Source organism: Podarcis erhardii (assembly GCF_964252035.2).
Source record: "Podarcis erhardii genome assembly, chromosome: 13".
In the NCBI taxonomy this organism is placed as follows: Eukaryota; Metazoa; Chordata; class Lepidosauria; order Squamata; family Lacertidae; genus Podarcis; species Podarcis erhardii.
In genome coordinates, this window is record NC_138502.1 from 49,456,041 (window position 1) to 49,472,794 (window position 16,754).

The 16,754-nt window shown below is 44.4% G+C and overlaps 1 protein-coding gene across 13 annotated transcripts in view; it reads left to right on the forward strand.

The window, feature by feature from the left end:
• Positions 1-16,754, forward strand: part of FHOD3 (formin homology 2 domain containing 3) — a 366,192-nt gene that overhangs the window by 250,487 nt on the left and 98,951 nt on the right. For 5 of the 13 annotated variants that reach the window (XM_081836232.1, XM_081836231.1, XM_081836221.1 and 2 more), the window contains exons 9-13: positions 2,283-2,426; positions 5,274-5,506; positions 8,154-8,255; positions 11,607-11,972; positions 13,893-13,970. In XM_081836232.1, coding sequence (XP_081692358.1) covers positions 2,283-2,426; positions 5,274-5,506; positions 8,154-8,255; positions 11,607-11,972; positions 13,893-13,970 — 923 coding nt within the window. Of the gene's footprint in view, positions 1-527; positions 686-2,282; positions 2,427-5,273; positions 5,507-8,153; positions 8,256-11,606; positions 11,973-13,892; positions 13,971-16,754 lie in introns of those variants that run through there. The other 8 variants (XM_081836223.1, XM_081836224.1, XM_081836225.1 and 5 more) reach the window with 7 other exon arrangements.

The following is a 16,754-nucleotide window of genomic DNA, read 5'->3' on the forward strand; positions in this document are numbered from 1 at the left end:
CCACAAGGAGCGGGGCGAGGTCCGAAACAGGAAGCCGGGCGGGGACAGGAGCACTGGAAAGTCAGGTCTGGGTCCGGGCAGGAACAGGAACTCAACAACGACGTTGCTCCCACAACCTGGGACCGGGCCGACTGGCCTTTATCTGTTCTGAGGCCAGGGGCGGCCCCGGCCCCTAGGAGACCCCCCTCTCTTGGCCTTAAGGCGAGCACTCCTCCTGGGAGAAACCAGTTCCCTTCGCCTCTCTGCCCTGAGTCTCTGCAGTTCAGGAGAGGCTAAAGGGTTACTGGGCCCAGGGGGAGACTCACCTGCAGGCACTGAGTCCTCAACCACCTCTGGAGCCAGAGTGGAATCACCTGGTGTCTGCTCCTGAGGATCCGGCACAGGTGCAGGCGCTTCAGAATCAAGGCCCTGTGCCAGTTCAGCTGGCCCTGGAGGCGGGGACTCCTGTGCAGGCTGGGATTCCTCTGGTTCAGCCTCTGAATCGGAATCCCAGGCCATCACACACAGCTTCAGATATACTTTAGATGCCTTTTAGCATGGATGACCAGGAGAGAGTTGGTTAGACACATGGTATTATGCGAAGAACCAGGATAAGTTGGACCAGCTGAAAGTAGCTCTAAGTGTTGTGCTGAATGTTTGCTTCTGTTCTGTTTTGAGCTATGGCCTCAGCAGCAAGGTTACAGAGGTAGGTACCCTGGACAGCTCCCTACAGGCCTCAGGCTGGACGCACCATAAATCCAGATGTTCTTTCAGTGGCAGTCACCTTCAGATTGCGCTTTAAATGAGAGCCATAGCTCTGTCTCAGTAGTTTATTTTGCTTTCTGTGAGAGAAGCCCTGCCTTCTTTAGCAATCAGCTTCAACTGAGTTAGGAAAACTGGTTCTCCTAGGGCGTAGGAGACAAAATCTTCCAATTCAGAAGAGGGCAACCCAACCACCTCAGGCCAAGGAGGTCCTGACCACAGTAGGTTCATTTTGTCCAAGTACTTCTGGTGTACTATGTACACTTAGGGCTGATCCTGAAGACAATTTCCTCTCCTACTCTTAATCCATGGCCTTGTCCCCAAGGGTCGTGGTACCTTCCTGATACTGGGTTCCTCATGTAGGCTGATGTCACGATCCCCTCAGTGCCTGTGGGCCCAGGATGGCAAACCATGGAGAATAGACAAAGAGGAGAGAGGCAAGGAGGAATGGGGGGAGACTGGAACAGGTGGAATACCTTTTGTCCTTCTGAACACATCTGGCTCCAGTGTTGACACAGGAGTCTCAGCTCCTTCCCAATCCCCGTTCAGTTGGACTCCAGCTGTGCCAGTTACAGTTTTGATGAAATGTGGCACACACCACAATACGCTTCCTCTGTGGAATTGCTACCAGGAACACAAGGCTGACTGCTCAAGCCCACGACTTTCCCTTCTTTTTGTAACTTGAAGCGACACTCTCTGGTCCTCCTCCCCACCACCATATATGGTGTCATCTGAGATCCACCTAGAGGTCATAGGGACTCTTTGTACAATGTACCCAGCATCCTCGTGGGGGAAATAAAGGGACTTTGTAATTCTACTTTCTAAAAGTGTCATGTGACACACACAAAATCTGCCTAGCAACTTGAATACAGAAGATGCCTGGCAGCCCCTCCCCCCTTTGGCTAAACCTCATTCAGCGGTGAATCCAATAATCTTTTCCCCAAAGCCATAGAAGTTTTTATATTTATAATATAACCTCTTTGCCTCCCCTCACTTTCCTGCACCTTATATCCTGTCATTCTCAGCTCTTTCAGAAGGCAGAGACTTCTGCAGGTCAGTCCTAAGGGTACATACAGGAAAGGAAGTTCCATCAAGTTTAAGTGAAACTTACTCTTACATTGTGTGTTCAGAATAGTAGTCTTAGAGCTTAACCTATCCATGCCCACTCACAAGAAAATCAGTACCACTTACCTAGTTATATGTAGGACTTTGAAGCCTAGGGAAAAATTATTGTTATTTGAAGAATAATGCAGTCAAACACTTTAAAGCCCTTTTGATTTTCAGTTGGAGAATTGTATATTCCTAAGGTTCTCTGCCAGAAATCAGTGGTATTCAAGAACATGCACCTTTGCTGGATCATGTCCTTGTTGCCTGGGACAATTTGTTAATGTTTCTGTCGCCAAGTACTGAATCTATCTTTCTTTCTTTCTTTCTTTCTTTCTTTCTTTCTTTCTTTCTTTCTTTCTGATCAGCACGGTCAACATAAGTGTAATTTGTTTTGGAGCAAGAAGCGTGAAATGCTTTTGCCTTTTGCCTTTCAGACACTGTCTGGCTTGCCGGACCAGGATTCCTTCTATGACGTTGTTGACTGTCTGGAAGAACTGGGGATAGAAGGCATCTCCCAGAGACACTTGAATAAGAAAGGAGCAGACTTGGACTTAATAGAGCAGTTCAACATTTATGAGGTAACAGAACATACCCTGCTCTCTGCATCTTGCAACTCGGTGTACTTCAAAGTTGAGCTGGGCGGGGGAGGGGGGATGTGGCCAGGGTAATATTAGTCTAGTTATTTTTATTTGAAAAGTCAAACATCTGGTTACGCTACACAGTGACGGTGCAGGGTATTTAATAGTAAAACACACCTCATATAATAATAATTCATGGTTAAGAAACAGAAGAAAAAATGAATATGTTTATGGTCCCTTTGAATGTGCTCTTCTTGGCAGTTAAACTACTTTAATGCTGATAATTTCACATCCCATGTAAAAGCGTCCAGCATTCAACAAAGGCTCAGCTTAAGAGTTCTGCACCTGTGATTATTCTCCATCTTGATGGCCCTTCAAGCCCACTTTCATGAATTTAGATTGGATTAATTATTGAGCTTGTGCAGCAGCTGAGTGTAGATGAAGCTACATTCTTCATCATCATCATCATCATCATCATCATCATCATCATTTATTATTTATACCGTCCATCTGCCTAGGTTTCCTCAACCACTCTGGGCAGCTCCCAACAGAATATTAAAAACACGATAAAGCAAACTATTGTTTACTTTACATCTTCATTTAAAGTAATCAGTAGTAGAGTGCTTATGTGAAGGATAGAATATGAATGGGAAAGACAGAATATGAGCTTCTCAGTACTGAAAAAAACCCTTTCAGACTTTATAAACTGAATCCTATGCACTATGAAAGAACATCTCTCTGTTAATGCATCTGAAATTACTTTATTTAGTAACAAATCCTCCTCTGGAAAACATTAAGCTACATTCTCTGCCATTGAAATGCTGGAGATCTTAGGTTTTGTAAGCCTTCATAACAGAAAAAAAGTTCTGCAAGACCCAACAGAGATGCCTTCTCCACTCCCCTGGGGTAGTGGTGTTTTTAGACCACCCTCCTATCCTGTCAGGCACAATCCAGAACATCTGAGAGGGGAGTGACTAGGACTGAACTGTCATCAGAGGAAGAAAAGGTTCCTGGTATACTGAATAATTGTGTTCAGGTAGATGGCTGGGAAATGGGAGTTTCAGGGTCTCCCTCTCATATCTCGGTTGGTAAGGGAAAACAAAGCCCTCTTGTTCACAAACACCAACCTCTTCACCCTGGCTGGACATTCCAGTACAGTGAGGGAGGGAAAGTATTTGATCCCCTGTTAAATTTGCCCATTTGCCCTCTGACGAAGAAATGACCATAATTTTAGTGGTAGGTTTATTGTAGCTGTGAGAGACAGAATAACAACAGGAAAACCTCCAGAAACCCAGAAGAGAAAAGTCAGAGATTGATGTGCATTATAATGAGTGAAATAAGTATTTGATCCCTTTTGGAAAAGATGACTTAGTACTTGGTGGCAAAACCCTTGTTGGCAATTACAGAGGTCAGATGTTTCTTGTAGGTGGCCACCAGGTTTGCACACATCTCAGGAGGTATTTTGTCCCACTCCTCTTTGCAGATCCTCTCCAAGTCAGTCAGATTTCGAGGCTAATGTGTAGCTACTCAAACCTTCAGGTCCCTCCACAGATTTTCAATGGGATTAAGGTCTGGAGACTGGCTAGGCCACTCCAGGACCTTAATGTGCTTCTTCTTGAGCCACTCCTTTGTTGCCTTGGCCGTGTGTTTTGGTTCCTTGTCATGCTGGAATACCCATCCTCTTATTTCACTCACTATGTTGTTCTTTAGTCGTTTAGTCGTGTCCAACTCTTCGTGACCCCATGGACCAGAGCACACCAGGCACTTCTGTCCTCCACTGCCTCCCGCAGTTTGGTCAAACTCATGCTGGTAGCTTTGAGAACACCATCTAACCATCTCGTCCTCTGTCGTCCCCTTCTCCATCTGCCCTCCATCTTTCCCAACATCAGGGTCTTTTCCAGGGAGTCTTCTCTTCTCATGAGGTGGCCAAAGTATTGGAGCCTCAGCTTCACGATCTGTCCTTCCAGTGAGCACTCAGGGCTGATTTCCTTAAGAATGGATACGTTTGATCTTCTTGCAGTCCATGGGACTCTCAAGAGTCTCCTCCAGCACCATAATTCAAAAGCATCAATTCTTTGGTGATCAGCCTTCTTTATGGTCCAGCTCTCACTTCCATACATCACTACTGGGAAAACCATAGCTTTTACTATACGGACCTTTGTTGGCAAGGTGATGTCTCTACTTTTTAAGATGCTGTCTAGGTTTGTCATTGCTTTTCTCCGAAGAAGCAGGGGTCTTTTAATTTTGTGACTGCTGTCACCATCTGCAGTGATCATGGAGCCCAAGAAAGTAAAATCTCTCACTGCCTCCATTTCTTCCCCTTCTATTTGCCAGGAGGTGATGGGACCAGTGGCCATGATCTTCTTTTTTTGATATTGAGCTTCAGACCATATTTTGCGCTCTCCTCTTTCACCCTCAATAAATTATAATGCACATCAATCTCTGACTTTTGTCTTCTGGGTTTCTGGAGGTTTTCCTGTTGTTATTCTGTCTCTCACAGCTACAATAAACCTACCATTAAAATTATGGACTGGTCATTTCTTCGCCAGGGGGCAAACGGGCAAATTTAGCAGGGGATCAAATACTTTCCCCCCTCACTGTACCTGTGAGTATTCCAGCATCCGTCTCTTTTTTTCTGTGGTCTCTGATATTTCCAGCAAGGGATGGGAGCAGAAGCCACGTCTTCTGAACTGCACATAAGTGAACAGATTGCACAGAAGTGCTTTGCGAGGCCAGATAGCTCCACACGACCCAGAAAGGGAGGCACACGTGAATTAGTATCGGACTGGGGACGCCTTTTGCCGTTGTGCCGCCTGCGGCATTCCTTTTAATTCTTCATTCTTTCAGATGACCCTGAGGCACGAGGATGGCGATAACAATGGTGAGCCCCCTCCCAGTGGCCGCAAAGATCGGAGAAGGTCCAGCGTTGGCTGCAATGAACGAAGGGGGCTGGAACGCAGGAGGAGCCGGAGGCATTCTGTCCAAAGCGAGAAGAAGACAGTATCTGCCCCTCCCAGCCCCTCTCCTCAAGCAAGCCTTGGGGGGAGCCATGGGCAGGGCGTCGAAAGCCTCAGCGAGAAGTGAGTGCAGGGAAATGGTCCTTGTTTCTCCCTGCTTTGTACCTTTCCGTTTCGTTCTTATCCCATAAAGATGGGATGTGGAAGCCTGTAGTGCACATTCAAATGATGCTTTCAGGTGTCTGATTGCAGCTGGAAAGAAAAGGTCCCCTCTGCCCCCCTCCCCCAGCTTTGCAGCTGTTTTCCAGGGCTGTCTCCTTCCTTGGCAGATGGAAAATGGTGTTACATAGAAACAGCTTTCACATTATTAACAAAGCTGTCAATTCATTTTAGGAGTTTTGTCTCTCGACACCCGCTTAGGTTTTAAGGGAAACAGCTACTCTCCGGCACACATTAGATAGTTTTCTTCAACATCTCTTCATTTATGCTTTGTGACTGTATCAGAATTGTTGCTTCTATATGTATCAAACTATCTCTGTCTTTGCCAATGTTGTTGTCGTCGTTGTCATTGTTGCTGTTGCTGTTGCTGCTGCTGCTGCTGGCATCTGTCTCTCTCAGGAGACACTGGAGGAATGTGCTTTTGCGGGTGAAGTCATCCTGTTGGAGATTTACAGCGCCTGCTGTGGCTGTGGAGACCGATATGGGAGAGACATGTTTTGTTGCAGCTGGGGCAGATGAAGGTGTCCGCTTGTGCTGACACAGATGCACCATGGCGTTTCTTCTCTCAAAACTCCTCTTAGCAGTGATTCTTCATGCTGTGGATACACAACCTTTGCCAATGTGAGGGTGTGAGAAACTGCAAAGTCTTGCGCATCTCCCGAGCTGCCAAGCATGAGTTTTTGAATCCACACAATGTATTCATCTAATTTTTCTTTTCTTTGCAGAGGGCTTATAGTGACAACAGAGTCTTTTTTCAGGTTTCTGAGTATAATCGGAGGAGTAAAGATGCTTCTCTTTAAAATGAACGTGACAGCATAACATCTCTGCCTGGTGTAATATCATTACGGGCCAAACTGGATGTGACACTTGCTGCTTTTGTTGTTCACAATTATTAGCACATGCAGAGGGGGTGATTTTTGTTGTGGCCAAGGAGAGGGGGCTTTAACCTTTTCCTCCCCCACTACAGTACCAGTGAAAATTATTTATTGTTTGTATTACATATTCAATTTATATGCTGCCCTATACCCGGAGGTGTATGGGCCCTGCAGCTGCTATTAGCTTTGATTGTTCATTTCAGTGAGATGGAAGCTATACAGAGACTTGGCCTTTTTGAAGGCGAATTTAGATATTGTGTCTTAATGACAGCCAATACAGGAACCACTCGCGTGCCTCTTTGCTTGCTTAATAACGTACAAAGAAAACAATAGTGTAGCATTCAGGATCTAATGGTTGCATCTAAGTCTAGTATATGTGAATCTGACTGTGAATGACAACTCCTTAAATCAGGCTTCCTCAACCTCAGCTCTCCAGATGTTTTGGCCTACAACTCCCATGATCCCTAGCTAGCAGGACCAGTGGTCAGGGATGATGGGGATTGTAGTCTCAAAACATCTGGAGGGCTGAGGTTGAGGAAGCCTGCCTTAAATACTACATTATTAGGAAGTATACATAGATGAACCCCAGAGCAGTGGGATGACTAATCGCTATGATATTGGACTTGGGCCAGTCAAACTTGCAGTCAAATCCCAACTCAACTACGAAGCAAATGACTCTGCCACTAACCAGCTATTCCTGCAAACCTTGCAGGTTCTTCCTCCTTAATCTCAAAGATTATTAGGATCTGAGGCTCCAGCAGCCTGGTACTCTTGGCTAAGCTTCTGTTGAGCCTTCTCCTCTCTTCTGTCCTGCTGCCCCTCAGTTTACTGAGTCCACTACCTTTGTAATGCCATCCATTTACCTATTTCTTCAAGTGCTTGCCTCTCAATCAAATATTTTCAAGGCGGCTGGACAAGACGCCCTCCAGCACCTCACGTGCTTCTATCCTGAAGCCTTCTGCTCCATTCCATGCTTCCAATAAGTCGTTGAGAATTCACAGAGAGGCTGTGAGGGATTTCCTCCATGCGTGCAGAGACGTATGTACACAGGCTTCATGCCCAAGGGAGGGGGCAGATTGTGTTCAAAGCTTTTGATCAGCATGTGGTCAAATTGCCTGCTTTTTCAAGCTTAGGCAATAAAACCATGGGCTGCAGCATTTAGACTGGGCAAGTGGAATTTCAGTAAAAAATTGACGGCAGAAGCAGGCAAATTTGGAAGGAAATAAAAATGATACCTACTTATGACTTAAAAAACCTTCCCTTTTGATGGAACATTTTCCACTTTATGTTTGTTCACCTGCAAGGAGTTGAAGAAGACTGTTTTTCCAAGCGCAGCACAAAGGAGAAACAGATCTGATATTAAAATATTGAAAAATAGGGAACTAAGTAAAACAGAAAGTGCCTAATAATCAGCTCTCATAAATATTATATATTATATGTAATATATAAAAATAGAGCTAGCAACACAGAGGCAGGTGTAGCCCCTGTTTACTTCAGTGGAGTCAGGACTGCATCCAGCAATATTGAACAAATAAATTATTTCTCTCCTTTTCCTTTCCTTCTCTCACTCCTAGTTTTATTTGGTTCTGCTGAAGGTATCTGCTCATCTCATTTTTCTCTTCTGTATTATGTGTTTCTGTCCATCTGCATGCCTCTTTCCATTGCTTTGGTCCTAGAGAGGAGGAGGAGGAAGAGGAGGAGGAAGAGGAGCAACCAGTCACAGAACCTAATTCAGAGGAGGAGGGGGAGGAAGAGTCCTCTAGGCAGGTCAAAACCAGGTACTAGGGTAGTGCCCTTCCTAACACCTTAAAGAGTGCCTGAACTAAACATCTCACTAACTTTAATACCTGATAACAGCCCTTTAGAATATTTGCTCTGTCCTTGTTAAATGTATGATTGAACCCAGAAGCATAATATTATCTCTTCTTAAATATTTATGTTTAGCATCCTTCCTGTTTCCCCCATGGGCGTAGCTGCCCCCCTCAATAAGTACAAATCAATAAGTACAAATCAATACAAATCTGAGGTTCTGCCCCCACAAAAAAACCAAAATTCTGTCCCGCTAACAAAAATCCTCCATACCCCCCCTACTGGTAGAAAGGTAGCTATTTAAATGTTTTGTTTGTAAACTGAACATGCTTTATTTATATTTTTCTATTTTTTATCATTTATACGATACGCTTTATTGTCATTGCCCCATACAGAACAACGAAATTGAAAAATCTGCATAAGACATTCAAAATCCAACAAGCCTGCTCTCCCAGCTATCCCAACCTGGTTAGCCTCCTAAAAACTCTGATACCCCATTTTTAAATACAATACACTCCCATACAGACTCCTTACAATGCGTTTAAAACCAAAATCGCATTTGGGTAGAAACTGTTCCTCAGGCAGCTAGTCCTAGTCTTTATAACCCTATACCTTCTTCCAGAAGGCAGAAGCTGAAAGAGATCATTTCCAGGGTGTGCACTATTCTGCGCTATCTCTGCCGCTTTCTTATGGCACCTGGCAGCATAGATTTGATCCAAGGTGGGAAGAGTGCACCCAATTATTCTCTCCACAGTCTTTACAACTCTGGACAGCATTGTTTTTTCCCTGGCCGTGCAGCTCCCAAACCTCACACACAGACCATAAGTTAATACACTCTCCACAGTACAATGGTAAAATGCCATCAACAGGTCCTTTGAGAGATGGTTTTTCCAGAAGATTCTCGGAAAATATAACCTCTTCTGTGCTTTGTTCATCAGGTCTTTGCTGTTTTCTCCGCAGGTTAGGTCATCTCTCAACTCCATTCCCAGAAATCGAAACACCGAGACCTGTTCCACACACTTCCCCTCAATAATAAGTGGCTGAATATTCAATTTACATTTCCTAAAGCCCACAATAATCTCTTTTGTTTTCTTTAAGTTAAGGAGTAAGTTGTTTTTCCTGCACCACTCCCCCAACTTCTCATACAAAATACATTTACATAAAATGATAGGAACATAATGAAATACAGTGGTGCCTCGCAAGACGAAATTAATTCGTTCCGCAAGTTTTTTCTTCTTGCGAGTTTTTCGTCTTGCGAAGCATGGTTTCCCATAGGAATGCATTGAAAATCAATCAATGCGTTCCTATGGAGACTGTACGGGGACAGAGGGGAAGCGCCGCGCAGACCTGTTTAAAGCAAGGGGCGGCGGGGAGAAGATTGCTTCTCCCCGTTGCCTGCCCCGCAATCTCCGGGGACAGAGGGGAAGCGCCGCGCGCCTTCCCCTATGTCCCCGGACCTGTTTAAAGCAAGGGGTTTAAAGCAATCTTCTCCCCGTTGCCTGCCCCGCAATCTCCGGGGACAGAGGGGAAGCGCCGCGCGCCTTCCCCTATGTCCCCGGACCTGTTTAAAGCAAGGGGTTTAAAGCAATCTTCTCCCCGTTGCCTGCCCCGCAATCTCCGGGCGCCTTCCCCTCTGTCCCCGGACCTGTTTTAAAGCAAGGGAAGGGGCAGCGGGGAGAATCGCAGCGGGGAGAATCCCCGGAGATTGCGGGGCTGGCAACGGGGAGAAGCGATCTTCTCCCCGCCGCCCCTTGCTTCAAAAGAGGTCTGGGGACAGCGGGGAAGACGCGCTGCGCTTCCCCGCTATCCCCGGAGCTTGCAGGGCAAGCTTCGTTTTGCGAAGCAAGCCCATAGGGAGATGCGTCTTGCGAAGCGGCTAAGAAAACGAAAAACTCCTTCGTCTAGCGAGTTTTTCGTCTTCCGAGGCGTTCGTCTTGCGGGGCACCACTGTATTGTTGAAGCAGAAAAACATAGAATCCTGGAGCTGGAAGAGACTCCGAGGGTCATCTTTCTAGTCCAACCCCCTGCAATGCAGGAATCTCAGCTGAAGCATCCATGACAGATGGCCATCAAACCTCTGCTTAGAAACCTCCAAGGAAGGAGAGTCCAGAACCTCCCAAGGGAGATCCATCTTCCATGTATTATAACAAGTAAACAGCACTTATTTGACCCCATTTATTTGACACAAAGGGGGAAACCTACAGATACAGTCCAAAAGGTGCACAGGGAGTTCTGTAATATGGGAGAATTTTAAAAAGCAAGTGGTCCTCACTGACCTGGTGCAAAAAGATATTGTCATCCGAAGGAGCCCTGGCTGCCTTGATAAAACACTATAGCCCCCCACACTAGTTCAATATATGGATAATTTATATTAAATTGTTTAGGGAAACAAAGTATTTTAATTGAAACTGGAGATAATACAGGGTCTGTTTTCAACGATATACACCCCTTTAAAGCTTTTATTTGGTGCATTAATCTTTTCTTTCTTTCTTTCTTTCTTTCTTTCTTTCTTTCTTTCTTTCTGTTTTCCTTGACTATTACTGTGATTCATCTAACACAACATTAATTCCACCTTTTAATATAGAATAAAAATATTTATATTATAAAATTCACATGGAATGCTTTATTGTGTGGTTCCCCACCCCCTAACACTCCCTTTAATTGTCCAAGAGTTTGCTACTGGCATATTACACCCCCCCACACACACACCCATAAATATGTCAAATAAATTCGTCAAGTGATCAAATATTTCACTCTGCTATTCTGTAACATATAAAATGGATGCCTTAAAATCAACCAAACATTGTTTCCTGATTGGCTGAACAAAAAGTCACCTTTTGATATTCCTTAGTTTTCAATCCTACCATAGTAAATTATCTTATGAACGGGTAAAATTGTTACAGCATGATACTAGAGGCATCATTTCAGCACGCCCCCATGAAACACCTGGAGCTTTTGGATACCTGTTCTGAGAGGCGTATAGCAAGCTCCCTCATCCTGAAATTCTCGCTCGTCATCTGATCTTCATTCTGCAGAGAAGAGACTGAGGTGTCCTAGAAATTCCTTGTAACGGTATTGCAGGGCGCCATTTGGCAATCGTAAGCTCTTCTCAGCTGCTTTTCAGAGAAATCTGAAGACACCTTGGGAAGAGATCCCAAGAGACCTCTCCACCTTCCTTACCCTCTCGGGGAAGTTTATAAGCATACAAGGCATCTAAACTTCTCTTTTGTGTTTTCACCTTTAACCCATCTATTCCAATGCTTCCATTAATGCCATTTTCTCTCCTCTCCTGTTCTGCCTTTCCTCCTTTCCTTTCTCAGAAGGCTTCCAGAAGGACAGGAGGTTGGATATGGTTCACAGAGTTCTGAGACTTCCACCACCTCAGGTGTATTTTCTCAGGATGAGAGGCTTCCTGTGGGCTTTAGGGCAGAGAATTCACCCAAGAACTCATCATCATGCCCTGTGCCTGATCCATTTGCTTCACACCATTGCTCTCTCCATTCATCACCCTCATCTGTACCCATCAGCTCTTCCCAGAATTCATCATCCGTCACGCCAAAGGCATCCCCAACTGTCGATAAATTACCTTACGTCCCACACAGCCCCTTTCATCTGTTCTCCTACGATCTTGAAGCACCTCCAGCAGCTGTTAAAGAGAAGGAAACAGAAGGGATTAGGGAATACAGGTAGCACTTCTCAAGAGTTTCATAAAATAGTCTGTGAGATAATTGGAATGTTATGTTCAAGAAATATTCTATATCCAGCACATCCAACTCCCAAGAGACTGCTATCTACTCCCAGTATTAAAAAAAACCTGGCAGTGATCTACCCATTGTTATTGGAGAGAGGATGAGCGTGGGGCGGTGTGGAAGGGGAGAGAGGCAAAAGTTGTTCAGCTTTTTTTGGGGGGGGAAGGCAAAAGTTGTTCAGCTTTTCTTTTTTTTGGGGGGGGGAGCCAAGAATTAACTACGGCTCTAACAAGCGCATAAAACAATAAAGCCAACTAAGGTTGGAAGCAAACTATTATAAAACCCCCTTTAGACACAATGTTGGGACAGAGCAGGGGGGGGCAGGGGGAGGAAACATTCATTATACATTGCTTTTATTCCCGCAATCAGTAAGGGTCATGTGATCGACCGTGATCGACTACGATCATTCAAGGGTCTACCTGTCGATCGCGGTCAACCTGTTGGACATCGATGTTCTATATGAATGGTTATCATGCCAGGACATCATTTTGGGTGGTTTCTTACTTCTCCTGTCATTATTTTGCTCATTTTACCTCCAAACTTTGTCCTAGGTAGACATTTCAGATCCTGTGTGCAGTGGGGGATTGGAATCAAACCATCTAAGTGTGCCCCTATAGCATACCTACCCCTGTTCAAAGTTCATATGTTTGCATTGGACACCACACCCATTCAGCTCAACACATGCTTCAGTATTATGATATATATACATAAAGGTAAAGGTAAAGAGACCCCTGACCGTTAGGTCCAGTCGCAGACAACTCTGGGGTTGCAGCGCTCATCTCGCTTTACTGCTTTTCTGGCCGAGGGAGCCGGCGTGCAGCTTCCGGGTCGTGTGGCCGGCATGACTAAGCTGCTTCTGGCAAACCAAAGCAATGCATGGAAATGCTGTTTAACTTCCTGCCTGAGTGGTACCTATTTATCTACTTGCACTTTTTGCTTTCGAACTGCTAGGTTGGCAGGAGCAGGGACCGAGCAACGGGAGCTCACCCCATTGCAGGGATTCAAACTGCCAACCTTCTGATTGGCAGGTCCTAGGTTCTGTGGTTTAACCCACAGCGCCGCCCGCGTCCCTATAATCCCAATAGCCTTATACTAAGCTAGACTATATGTTCATCTAGCATAGTATTGTTGGCACAAACTGGCAGCAGCCTACCTATTTATCTACTTGCACTTTGTGCTTTCGAACTGCTAGGTTGGCAGGAGCAGGGATCGAGCAACAGGAGCTCACCCCGTTGCAGGGATTCAAACTGCTGTACACCTGTAATTATTCATTATTAACAATAATAATAACTATAAACCTCAAAATTTTGGCACTGTCCAAAAACTAAAATAAAGGTTCCATTCTCTCCCATAGACACACAATATAATCTACATCTGGGGCAGTGGCACAAAAGGAAGGATTGGAGATCAGTTGATTTGAGGTCATGTTATATTTATATGTGTAGGTTCAACGCAAGCTTTTCTTTCTCAGCCTTCCCTTACCAAGAGCTCTTTGGCTCCGTCTAAATAAGCAGTTCCTCACATGCTGAGATTCTTTTCCTACCGTTTCTCCCAAAATAGTGGAGGTGACAATTGGGAGTCTAGAGAGCCTCTTGGTGCAATTGTTCATGGTTTATTCCTTATTTTGTCATCATTCCTGCTTAACCTCCTCCGGACCATAAGCTTGATATCTGAACTATGTATTGTATTAGAATTCTGTTCTTTTTTCTGTATGCCATAGCAATGTTAACCAAGGTACAACCGAGTATAAGTGAGCAAACTATACTTCTTCCATACATATTTCATAGCTGCTCAGTGTGTATTCTTTCCCCCCCTGTCAAACACATCTGTAGTAATTGTTTCTCCTTTCTCCTGCAGTCCTTCTGAAAACCTGCCTGTGAACAAATTTTCTGACTCCTTCGATCCTTTTAATTTCCACTCTTTGTCTTCTCTTAGGTGGGTGATTCTTCTTCATACAGTATTCTTTCCTTGTTATGAGATGCTACTGAATTTAATGTCTTCCTTTCCTTTCCTTTCCTTTCCTTTCCTTAGCTTCAGCATTTTGATTCCTTATACCAGAATACTGTCATATACAGTGGTACCTCTGGTTATGAATGCTTCAGGTTACAAACTCCACTAACCCAGAAGTAGCTGCTCCTGGTTGTAAACTTTGCCCCAGGATGCAAACAGAAATCGTGCGCCAGAGGTGCGTTCGCAGTGGGAGGCCCCATTAGCAAAAGCACACCTCAGGATAAGAACGGTTTCAGCTTAAGAACGGACTTCCGGAACGAATTAAGTTCGTAACCAGAGGTACCACTGAAGTTCTGAAACCCTTGCTGGTCCAATGAAAAATAATATCAGATAAGACCACATGGTTAACACCATGCTTTATTCCCCCAATATCTGAAGCATTGAATTCATGGTACTGATGTACCCGGCGCATAGCCAGAAGGGGCGTTGTACAGTGGGCGTTCTTTTCTTTAAAAGAGGCAAGTTGCTAGGCCTCATGGAATAGAAGACGCAAAGCAAAATGTGCCAGCAAACCTCTAAGTTAGCGGTTCTCAACTTGTGGGTCCCCAGATGTTGTTGGACTACAACTCCCATCATCCCTGAGCTCTGGGCTTGCTAGCTAGAGGTGATCGGAGTTGTAGTTCAACAACATCTGGGGACCCACAGGTTGAGAAAGGCTGCTCTAAGTGATTTCTATGAGATGACCCAGCCTGTTTTAGCCCATAGGTGACAAGTGAGTTCTCTGGACACCAGGGGATGGGGAATCCCTGAGATCCCAAGACCTGCCGTTTTTTCCTGCCCTTAAGTGCATATTTCTCTTTCCTAATATCAGTCTCATTTTTCTAATCACCGGCATATCTGTAGTTCAAAGATCTACTATTTCCCCTCATCGCCCTCTGCCCTTCCTGTCAAGCAGGATATATCTTCTGTGTGGTGAGTTCATCTGAAATCAGATAAACCCTAAAAGTTCCCCCCCCCCCCCGAAAATACCACTATATCGCTTGTGTGGGTGGATGTCAAAGGACCCACCTCTCAAAAAGGCAAGTGGAAAATGCAAAAACTTCCCAAAGAGAACTTATTTCCAAGTAAGCATGCAGAGGATTGTTAGCATGCAAGCTGCTTAGAGATCATTTGATTGTGATTTGAGGTATGCCTTTAAAATATGTAATTTGATTGATAGTATTTTTATCCCACTTTGGCAGAATGCATGCATGATATTGTGGTGTTAGTACAGTGGTACCTCAGGTTAAGTACTTAATTCGTTCCGGAGGTCTGTTATTAACCTGAAATTGTTCTTAACCTGAGGTACCACTTTAGCTAATGGGGCCTCCCGCTGCCGCTGGAGCACCATTTCTGTTCTCATCCTGAAGCAAAGTTCTTAACCCGAGGTAATATTCCTGGGTTAGCGGAGTCTGTAACCTGAAGTGTATGTAACCTGAAGTGTATGTAACCCAAGGTACCACTGTATAGTTCATGGGTAGGCAAACTAAGGCCCGGGGGCCAGATCCAGCCCAATCGCCTTCTAAATTCGGCCTGCGGATGGCCCGGTTTTTACATGAGTAGAATGTGTGCTTTTATTTAAAATGCATCTCTGGGTTATTTGTGAGGTGTAGGAATTCATTCCTTTCTCCCAAAAAAATATAGTCTGGCCCCCCACAAGGTCTGAGGGACAGTGGACCTGCCCCTTGCTGGAGAAGTTTGCTGACCCCTGATATAGTTCCTCAGTGCACCTGGGGGTAGAGTTCAGTGAATGTGACAATTCTGATTTCTCTCAGCTTTTGTTTTTTGTTTTTATGCCCTTAAGTTCAGTTCTCCACATTTCCACATCAGTTTAGGATATTTGTTTTTCGTGAAGATTCATCATCATTCAGATACACGTCTTTGTTTGCAGTTTTCCCCAATAGACACATTATTATAAAGCAATCCCCCCCCCATACACCAGATGTTTATGTGTTATTTTTTACTGTATATTCATTTCTATACACACCTTGCTGCAGTGTATGCATTTTTGTGTGTGTTATTTTTATTATTATTATTATTATTATTATTATTTAAACTGTACTACAAAATTTTAAGTTATGGCTGTGTTTTGGTTTGAGTATTGTTTTGGAAAGTGTGAATTAGATATATTTGCCATTACATGTGAAATGAATTGAATTTCACCCCCATCGAAGTTCACCCCCATCCCTGCCTGGGAGTAATTTGAATTGAATGTGTGAGACTTATGGATCTAAGTAAACATTCAATAATCAGGCCAGATTAAGATTGGTTGAAGCCTTGGAGTTACGGTCCTGGTGGTGGGGACATTGCCGATGTGCTCAGAGTATTTTCATTGTTATTTTCTTTTTATCAGTTTTGGCAAACTGGTTTTAGTGTGGTTTTGTAAATTACTGGGATAGGATTAATTTATAAATCTATCTAGTTGCCCAAATGTTTTGTTGGTGTTCGTTTTGCTCTAATTCTGTGTGGTTTGGTTTATAGTTGACAGTGTGTCAGCACCGGGGTTTTGTGCCTTTTTAACAGCTGTGTGGCAGGGCATGTCTCTTATAGGGAAGGGCAATTATGTGGAAAGCTGACATTCTGCTGACATTCTGTCTACTAGACGTCTTGTTACGTGTGTGCTCCCCAATTTACTTCTGGGCCTTTCACCCTGACCTTCAAAAGATGGCATGAAATTGCACGCGACAAAGTATGTGCATATGTTAGGCACATCTGTAGCTTTTGTGAGTT